General features: G+C 33.4%; 1 protein-coding gene across 3 annotated transcripts; it reads left to right on the top strand.

The window, feature by feature from the left end:
* The first annotated feature begins 4,528 nt into the window (after window positions 1–4,528).
* LOC139851981 (COP9 signalosome complex subunit 2-like) lies at window positions 4,529–10,071 on the top strand. 3 transcript variants are annotated; one of them, XM_071841186.1, is made up of 12 exons: window positions 4,529–4,572; window positions 4,738–4,824; window positions 7,000–7,078; window positions 7,478–7,718; window positions 7,818–7,892; window positions 7,975–8,109; window positions 8,433–8,620; window positions 8,974–9,042; window positions 9,126–9,216; window positions 9,293–9,427; window positions 9,491–9,603; window positions 9,706–10,071. In XM_071841186.1, the coding sequence occupies exons 1-12, from the start codon at window positions 4,563–4,565 to the stop codon at window positions 9,797–9,799; spliced, it is 1,317 nt and encodes a 438-aa protein (XP_071697287.1). In that variant the 5' UTR covers window positions 4,529–4,562; the 3' UTR covers window positions 9,800–10,071. The 3 variants fall into 3 exon arrangements, with proteins under 3 accessions (XP_071697287.1, XP_071697286.1, XP_071697289.1); XM_071841185.1 differs by having other exon boundaries at window positions 4,732–4,824; XM_071841188.1 differs by lacking the exons at window positions 4,529–4,572; window positions 4,738–4,824 and having other exon boundaries at window positions 7,000–7,098; window positions 9,706–10,070.
* The last annotated feature ends 435 nt before the right edge of the window (window positions 10,072–10,506 follow it).

Raw genomic sequence — 10,506 nt, 5'->3', positions numbered from 1 at the left:
TGAATAGTTATGGCTTGCAAGTCTGATTGGTCACTTTTAGTAAAATTTCAAGTCACTTATTCAAATGATACGTTCTTAAATATCGGGTTCCTTATGCCTATGGCCTCCTTCCGAAATCAAGGGGTTTTGTAAAATCCGTGGCTAACACTATCCAGACATCAAATCGCATGGTTGTGATCACCATGTCTTCCATCCTACCTGTCAGCTTTGTATTACGACATAAGCGCTCGATGTTTTAGATGAGCTAAGAAACATTCATGATACACTTCACGCATCCAGCTTACTGAAGGTGCCTGTAAAGGCTAAACACACCATCTTTCCTTTTTTGGATATGCATTCAGATGACATACTCCTATTAATCAGAAACGAAATCGATTTGTTGATCTTTTAAGACAAGAGACTTAATTAATGGCATGCACCCATTCTTACTTTCATACACCGAAATACCTTTCAGGGTAAATAACTTACTTCTGAGCCTACGGGTCTCAAGGAACTTTGATACGCTCCTTTTTATTTAAATGTGGTACCATTGTTGGTCACTCCTTAAAATTTCGAGACGAAATTTCCTTTAACAGGTGGGTAATGTAACGACCCTGGTTTTCCCATCCTTAATTAATAATGTTTATTATTAATACTTGTGATTAAACGAATGTATGTTATTACATTTACTTGTTGCCATGATTAACCGTACGTGACCTTTGAATGCCCGAAACGTCTTTGTGACACACGAAACTTTCACGAATAATATTTTTAGATATTATTTACATTCATGATTAAGTTTTATTAATCATTTTAATTAACTAAGGTTATTGGTTAATTACTTGGGCTTTGTTGGACTTAATTTGTAATTACTTGAACTTGAGCCTTTATTAGTGTTTATGGGCTTATAAGCCCACCCTACTTCTTTAGTGGACTTATTAGCCCAACTTAACATGTAAGTATTACATTTGGAACATAACTAGTTAGTTTAGTGTATAGGAATCTAGTTGCTTGTTACTTGCACACCTTTCCCATAAAATTACACCTAATAACCAACTTTTAAGACTTTAACATGCAAGGATCTAGTGGACAATCTCCCTTCCCTTTTCCTTCCCAAAACCGTCAACTTTGGAGTACAAGGGAGGGATTCAAATTTTTTTTGGTTACTTATTCATTTGCTCTCATTTCACACACAAAGTTACTTGGAAATTCTCTCAACTTTTCTCCCTTTTTTTCTCTCAAATACTTGTAAGTAACAAGAACTTTTCTCCTTTCTTTCTCTTGACCAAAACCGTGGCCTAACACACATACATTATCATCATCATCATTTGTTCTTTGTTTGTTGTTTGATACTTGTTCATGTTTGTTACTTAGCTACATGAACTTTGTTGTTGTTATTTACTTGTTGTTGTTACCTACTAATTACTAAGAAGCAAACTTGTTAGTTTGATTCTCCATGTCATCTTGTTTTTACAAGAACACTCAAGAACATAAACTTATTAGTTTATGATTCTACCTTTATTGTTTTAAAAAAAAATGTAAGTTCATGTGTTAAGATCATACTTGAAGCTCATGAAGTAAACTTAAAGTTTACTTTCTAAAGATCAAGACTTAGGCTTGAATCTTTAAAGTATGCAACCCATGAACTTATTAACTTGTTTATTTAGTTTATTTCTTTGTATTATGCACTTTAATTTCATGTTTGTTAGTTTAAATGGTCAAGTATTACAAGTTAGTCTTGATCTCATACTTTCTTGAACTAAAGTTAACTTTGAAAGTTCAAGAACACGTAAGTAAACTTTCTTTAACTATAACCTTGTACACTTATGTTAGATCTAGACTTTTGAGTCTTGGATCTTCAAGATCAAACTAAGAACTATGTTCTACATCTTAAGATCTTGATTAGTTAGTTTATTTTCAAGTTTATAGTTCTACATTACTTTTACATTTCATGTATGTGTTGAATCTAAGACTTTGATGTAACTTTGGTTCATCAAAACACTTGCAACACTTAAGTGAGTTGTGCTTCATGTCTTAGACTTACACTTGGGTTATGATGGTCAAACCTTTATGAAAATGATGCAAACACATCAACGAGTTGTACACTTGAAGCTATATGCATCAAGGATGAGAACCATGATAAGCATCGAGCACCAAGAACCACCGAAACCTACTGACCCTACTGTTCTACTATTTCTGTGTCTGACCCGTATGACCTGGGCTACTTTAATTATGATTTTCAGATATCTCTATTCGAGTAGATAACTTTTCATATAGGACTCGTCTTAATCCGAGTTACGGTTTAGGATTTATGGCCCTCCGATCGTCACTATGTCCATTTAACGTTGTGCTGAAAATTCTGACCTACTCGCACTTAGACCGTCGCCACGGTCAAACAAAGACGAGTTTGCTTCTGTAATTTTTACCACAACTAAAGGACTCATATATGGAGCCATGTCCACTTGTCTCACCTTATTTCAGTAGGTATAGAGGCCGTGGTGACTGACCGAACTTAGCCTTTGTTTTAAACTCTTTTCATGAATGAAACTTACTTTACACCTTTTGTTTGATGATGAATGATGATGACCCTTAAGACTTTATTTACATACTTTTAAACCTATTGGGACGATTTACTGACTTAGTACTATTTGACTTAGGTTGAGGACCCGTTTGGACAACCTTCATTACTTGCTTACTTTCCGAGTCATACTTTACCACTACTTTATCATTGTGAGTTATAGCATTCCCTTTTTACTTTAACTATTTTGGGAACTGAGAATACATGCGCATTTTACGTTTTACATACTAGGCACGAGTACTTAAACTTTATATATGTGTGGGTTATACAACGGCATAAACATTCCCTTTAGCTCGGTAACGTTTAATCATTGGTTTTTGAACCGTGAACGCGAATCTTAGATATGGATCCATAGGGTTTGACATCCCCACTCGAGCTAGTCGCGCTAGCATTTAACGAGTGTTTAATACTTCGTATACATACGCACTTGCCAAGTGTACTTTCAGGGGGTGATATATTATTAAACGTTAAGTTAGTTACCGAGTGCCCACGATTGAGCATATACTTAAACATACTGATTGGATTACTGTTTTGAAACGCTCTTTGTAGCACTGAAATCTCGTGGTTTACCTTACATTACTGTTATACTTAAACTATAGCTCACCAACCTTTGTGTTGACGTTTTTAAGCATGTTTTTCTCAGGTGCTTAAGGTTGCTTCCGCTGTTATACTAGTCTTGCTGTAGACACCCGCTGCTTTAGAGATGTCACTGCATGAACGCTTACTTTTGCATTCAAACTTTAGTACTTTTGAAACGATGATTGTAACGACCATTGGGGTCACATACACTTATTAATTGCTTCTACTTAGCGAAGCATACTTTTGATGTAAAACATTCGACGTTGGTTATGACGTCACTTTTATTATGAATGCAAACTCTTTTTGAAATCGCATATAGTACTTAACCTTGTAATGATCCTGTTGTTGATGGTCCGTACATGATGATTTAGTACGGGGCATCACAGCTGGACCATATTTACATTCTAATAACGAAGAGCTAGCAACCGACCCGAGTCTGTATTTATCGTTGTTGTACGCAGTTGAGCTGCGATCTCAACACTGTTTCGTGATTTTTGTCCTGTTAGTAGGGTGGATATCTGGTTGGGCGATTCTCAATAATGAACCGGCCCATTACTTGTAATTCTTTTCAATTTTTCATATAATTTTTGCTTTTCGGGAAAAAAAAATTATGTATTAGATATAGGTATACCAATTATATTAGGATAGATTAATAAGTGAAAGAATAAAATTGTACTCCGTATGATTGATTTACAAAGTTGTGTCATATCATTTTGTAAGAGTTTGTTTATAACTAGTTTTCGAACCCTCGCTTCGCGCTGGGGGTTCGGTTTTCAATATATTTTATTGCGTTTAGTTTGTAAAATTATTTCGTGACTAACGATGATGTCGTTGAAGCGCAACTCGAGTCGAACTAAAAGGTATAACCCGTGAAAGATTTAAATGTTATTTTAAATTAACAATATATGTGCATCTCCGCGTTTCGCTATGGAATTGGCGACTTTTAAAAATTTAACGCAAAATCAACGTATATGAAAAGTACCCCAAATGTTTAGCATTTTTAAAAAAGCGTCTGTTTTGCGTATAGCTAGTGACATTGTGTTTCTAAAATTATTTCAAGTTTAACGATGGTGTCGGAAAAATTTAACTCGTTGCGAGCGAGAAGATATGATCCGTTGAATATTTGAGTGGAGTTTATTTAATATTTTTTATGAAAATAATTATTTGACACTTTACCCCCTGTTTGGGGGTCGATTTGATTTTTTTAAAAAGTGTGGAGTACTTTGTTGGTAGAATGAAATATAGATAAAATTAAAAAGAAAAAAAAGTGAAAAGTTGAAAATCACCTTAGTTACTATTCATAATGTTTGTATATTAGGTAACAAGTATTCGGTCGGCCCGCTTCGCTGGTGTGTGGGTTCAGGTGTGATTCATCATCACTAATCGTCGTCGTTTCATATCGTCGTCAATCAATTATCAATCAAGCATGGGTTCAGGTGTGATTCATCATCACTAATTTGTTAACTAGCGTTTCAATTTCAGTTACTTAATTGCCCTTTTTACTATCACCCAAAAACACACTCAATTAGTACGAACACGTGTTTATGCACGTGCGTTTCTTTCTCAATTAATAGAAGATTATGGATTTGATTTAGATGCAGACATGGAAGATTATGGATTTGAGTATTCCGACGAAGAACCTGAAGATCAAGATGTTGATATTGAAAATCAATATTATAATTCTAAAGGTATACAATCCCTTCTTTTTTTATTATTTTATAATATTTATTATTTATAAAAATCAGAATGTTAGTTATTGGTGGTGAAAACATGGTATAGTAGTTGTTGTTGTTGTTTAATATAACCTTGGGATGTAGATGGACTGCTGTATAGCAGTATAGTTACTTATCTTTAGTCATTAAAGTAATATTTTGGATAATGGATGTTATGTAGTCTGCTTAGATATAATTAGTACTTAAAAGTAGTTCGAAATCGATATGAGAGTGAGGGATGATTGCACACATGTTATGATTTTGTTATTTTCTGGTTTTTATTGTATTTTAGGAAAAATAATTTCTTTTTGGTTCAATATTGGTCTATTTTTACTAGTTTCGGATAAAAACTTTTTGTTTTTAGAAATGTATATGACTATGGCTATAATTGCTATTGCATTTATATAATGCTGCTTTATATTTTCTTATAGTTTCACCCCACATCTAAATTTCCTTAGTTCAGCTATCATTTACTTAGAACTTCTACGCTTTATTTGTGTTTGGTATGATTTCACATTTTCAAAACAAAAACAAGAACTTTGTTGAACCAAACTTTTGAGGCCAAAGTGGAAAAAACTCCCTTGCGTGTATGTTGACACCCTTAATCGATTTTGTTTATATAGTAGTTTAAGGTAACGTTTAATTATAGATGGATAGGAGCAATCTAAATACAGAATAGTAGTTTTGACAAAGTAGAGTTTTAAAAAACATATGCTATTTCAGTAAAAACAAATGCACCATTTTGGTTGAAAGTCTCGAGGTAAGGTTACTCATATGTAATCAATGCGTACCACATTTATTAATAAGTTATCCACAAGGGTAATAATCATTTTTACTGACTCCTACGCAAAGTAAAAGCCTTTTAAACATGCTGCATGGCTAAAAACATAAATGTTTTACGAATATAGATTATGTTTTCGGCAGAATATTATTAATCATGTTACTTTTAGTAATGACATTAAAGGAATGCAAGTCCGTGATGTTCCCTTATTTTCCATGTCGTCTCTCATGTTATCGCAACAAGTCTTGCATGAATTTTGCATCTTGTTATCTATGATATCATGGTGGGTTATTTCTTTCAACATTTAATCGTGACAAAATTTGTAGATGCGAGTATGAGCCTTCATATAGATTAGAACTACAGAAATATAGATTAGAACTATAGAAGATATATTGTATTGGAATATTTAGGTACATGAGTAATTGTAAATAGAGACAATCATTGTCAAAAATGATATATTGTACGTTACTTGTACTACTTCTATGTAAACATTTTTAACTTAGGGATTGGGTTAGAACTCCAGGAGAGTATAGAATGATAGGAAATGATCATCTGGTTGGAACAAATACAAAGATGCCAAGAGTTATTGACTTCGTAGTGACTTGTAAATAAAAGTATTATCTAGCGGTTTGAGAAGTATACAGTAGATAAATACAAATGAAGTTTCGTAGTTCATGATGATGAATGTGATTGAAGGCATAAGGGTATGCTGTAAGTAAAGTCCTATTTTTTTTACTATGAACAAGATTACACACGCTACCATGAACTATAACATGTAAAGATGTCAACAACTTATTTTCTAGTTATTAAAAATTAAGCAGGAAGATTCGTAGACCAGGTCGACTGATCCGTTTTCAATTTTGAGAGCTCTACAGACAAATACAAAAGAATTCTTTATACTTCGTATTATGAATGTGGTATTAACCAGATGCTATAATATTAAATTACAATCATATGGTTGGTGCACTTAGTTTGTCCCTTAGTGAAGGGGCTGCATATTATGATAAGGATGAAAGTGCGCTGCGAGATTTCAAATACCTTAAGATGCCTAGATTATATCTTATGTCTCTTTGTATATGTTTTTTAAACTTCTTTCTCCTCTACTCGAAGGAGGAAAATGAGACCCTGTTTAATACGTTTCTCTTTTCCTCTTTGTCTACCTTGTGCATTTTTCAGTTGTAATTATGCCTGTGATCTTGTCAAACAGCTGATGAACCTTTTTTCATAACTTTTCTATATAGTATGATTTTCTTCCATAAATCTATATGGTTGTCATACCTATTTCTGGTTCTTTTAATGACATATATGACTTATCTTGTATAGTTATTTGCGAGTCAGTTGATTGGTATGCCATGCCTTATCGTTGACAGGTTTGATTGAGACTGACCCCGAGGGTGCTCTTAGTGGTTTTGCTGAGGTGGTTCAGATGGAGCCAGAGAAAGCAGAATGGTAAGTATTAATATTAAATTGTATGTGAATTGTTACATTAACAAGTAGTCAATGAATGAAATAAGCTGAACTGCTAGTTTTTTTTTTCTTTCCTTTTTTGAATTTACTTATCTTGCCAGATTATATAAATATGTTACTTTTTTAAATATGCATCGAGATTTATTATTTTATGCTACAATTAAGGAAGATTCTGTAGTTGTGCATAACTGTTATATCTCTTTTCAGTTTCCCTCTAATTTCATTTTCATTAAAATGGCTACCGTGGACCAGACCACTTGTTGTAGTAATTTGTTCATAGCTGATTTTTTTCATCATTCTCTCATTAAGTTATTATGAATGTGCCATTTTTTAAGCAATTGGTTAGAAAGTCAATGAAGATTAATGTGCTGTGTTTAACAGGGGATTTAAAGCGCTTAAACAGACTGTGAAGCTTTATCATCGTTTAGGGAGGTATAAGGAGATGACAGATGCTTATAGGGAAATGTTAACATACATTAAGTCTGCCGTGACTCGAAATTATAGCGAAAAGTGTATAAACAATATCATGGATTTTGTATCTGGGTCTGCTAGTCAGAACTTCAGTCTTTTACAAGACTTTTATCAGACCACTTTGAAAGCACTTGAAGAAGCTAAAAATGAGGTAATCACATTCTATTTTTAAGACAGAGCTTAACTAATCTTTTATGAGTCCTATAAAAGCGAATTAATAATTAATATGTCGTTTGGTACTGATGTGTAGAGATTGTGGTTCAAGACAAATCTTAAGCTTTGCAAGATCTGGTTTGACATGGGAGAGTATAGTAGAATGAATAAGGTATGCACTTGAAAACAAGTATAAACACTGTTTTGGGACTTTGATTCTGTAAATTTACCCTAAAATTGTTTTTATATATCAGATTTTGAAGGAACTTCACAAGTCTTGTCAACGAGCTGATGGGACTGACGATCAAAAGAAAGGAACTCAGTTGTTAGAAGTGTATGCAATTGAGATTCAAATGTACACGGAAACAAAAAATAACAAAAAACTCAAGGTGAGATTTTTGAATTGCCCCTCTAATGTTACATTCTCTAAATGTTATATGCTGCAAATGCTAGTGAAAGATTAGTTTTTTTTACTTGATTCTTGCATGTGATGATAGTGTATTGTGAATAATGTCCCTCTTCACATCCTTAGTTTAATATAGTTTTATTTCTGTTTCTGACCTCTGTGTTATATAAATGGTTAATCTTACATAAGCATAAATGTGTGTTTCACATCATGTTTATTTTGTATATCGATCTAAAATTCTAGTACATCTGTTATTAATTGTTGTCAGTTAACACTTTTTGTATATATATTGTTAATTGTTAATAGCAACTGTACCAAAAGGCGCTCACCATAAAATCAGCAATTCCTCATCCAAGGATAATGGGTATAATACACGAGTGTGGTGGCAAAATGCATATGGCAGAGCGTCAATGGGCCGAGGCAGCTACTGACTTTTTTGAAGCTTTTAAAAACTATGATGAAGCTGGGAATCAACGAAGAATCCAGTGTCTCAAGTATGCTTGTATCTCTTTATTTTTCTATATTATCTCTCTTTCATATTTACACAGGCACTTCATATATATTGACAATTATATATACCGCTCACAAACTTATTTTAGTTGTTGAAATACAGAACATGACCTACGCTCTTTCAGGCTTTCATTCTTTATCTCTCTGTGGGATTGGTATATGGGAGAGTATGGTACTATACATGTTCTGAGAGATATTACACAAGTTAAAAAAAAGTTGGGAGGGGGCAGATTTGTCAATTCAAAGATAAATCCTGTGTGGCATTAAATTAACCTGTTTATATATCATTACTTCTCTACAAATGCTATGCACATAATTTAACATATATATGTTACAGATACTTGGTACTGGCCAACATGCTTATGCAATCTGAAGTCAATCCATTTGACGGGCAGGAGGCAAAGCCGTACGTGACAAACTTGATCAATTTTCCCCCGTTCAGTTTTATAATCAGTGTATAGTCTTTCTGATTTAAAACGTGATGTGCAGGTACAAAAATGATCCAGAAATTTTGGCAATGACAAACTTGATTGCAGCATATCAGCGGAATGAGATCTTGGAATTTGAGAAGATTCTTAAGGTACATTAAGTGACGATTAACTCTCTCTAATTGTTTCTTTCACATGATTGCAGTTTAAAAAAGCGATTTGTTGCAGAGTAACAGAAGAACCATCATGGATGATCCCTTCATCAGAAACTATATTGAAGATCTTTTGAAAAACATAAGAACTCAAGTATTACTCAAGCTGATTAAGCCGTACACAAGAATCGCAATTCCCTTCATTTCAAAGGTAATGTTTTTTTTCTTATTGGAGTATTCACACACACTATACTTATACACTGTTGTGTTGCAGGAGCTTAATGTGCCAGAGGCTGATGTGGAACAGTTGTTGGTGTCACTGATTTTGGACAACCGAGTTCAAGGCCATATCGATCAAGTTAACAGGCTGTTGGAGTTTGGTGACAGGTTAAATTTTATCTTACAAAAACTAAATATGTTGTTTAATTGGTGCTCTTATTTATGATTTATAATTACAATTGTGCAAATTTTGAATTTCATTGGTGGCAGGTCAAAGGGAATAAAGAAATACACTGCTGTGGAGAAATGGAACTCACAACTTGGGTCACTTTATCAAAGTGTTAACATCAGAGTTGGTTGTTAATTGATAACCCTGAAACTATGACCTCTGATGAGATTTTACTATTTTGTTTTGGCATATTTTGTTCATCGTGTCAAATTGGTAAAGCGAACGCACAAGAATTAATGTGTTTTGAAGAGAGGAGATACTGATTGCGTTGTGTATTTGATTTTGCAAGGTCTTTATGTTTATATAGTGAAAATGCTAATGAGAATATTTTGCAGCTTAAAATGTTATTCTCTTGTACATGTGTGCAGAGAGTGAATAGGATTGAAGGTATATAACGTCACCAACAATTCTATCTGTTTGTGTATCATTGTAAATAGTTACAGTCGGAAATTTTGAAACTAGACATCACCATGGTCATATGTTTCGAATACAAACATAGTACTCCGTAACTCGCTAGAAAATGCACATGTTTAAAAGATAACAACACTTGTAGATTAAGTTGATAAAATGCATAAGCATATACGCACTGTTGTAAAAAACTAGAGAACTCGCGCATTAATTCCTGATTACTCACTTTTTTTAAGAGCAATCCGTTCCGATTTTTAAAATCCGTTTTATTAATCGGTCTATGTCGATGAAATGGTCAAAACCGAATTTGGTAATCAAAGTCGGTTAAAGTCAAAATCAGTCAATATTTTAACAAGAATTCAAACTAAAACTTCAGAAATTTTCAACAAAAATGAACAATATTATGTTAAATTTAACGTTTATGTTTATGTTTA

The sequence above is a fragment of the Rutidosis leptorrhynchoides genome, chromosome 6, assembly GCF_046630445.1.
Source record: "Rutidosis leptorrhynchoides isolate AG116_Rl617_1_P2 chromosome 6, CSIRO_AGI_Rlap_v1, whole genome shotgun sequence".
Classification (NCBI taxonomy): Eukaryota; Viridiplantae; Streptophyta; class Magnoliopsida; order Asterales; family Asteraceae; genus Rutidosis; species Rutidosis leptorrhynchoides.
Note: the sequence above shows the minus strand (reverse complement) of the source record. Positions and strands in the feature narration are given on the sequence as shown.

Coding starts and splice junctions, on each gene's coding strand:
- LOC139851981 (XM_071841185.1), top strand. Junction 7,719..7,817: donor TTGAAGAAGCTAAAAATGAG/GTAATCACATTC, acceptor ACTGATGTGTAG/AGATTGTGGTTCAAGACAAA. Junction 8,621..8,973: donor CGAAGAATCCAGTGTCTCAA/GTATGCTTGTAT, acceptor TATATGTTACAG/ATACTTGGTACTGGCCAACA.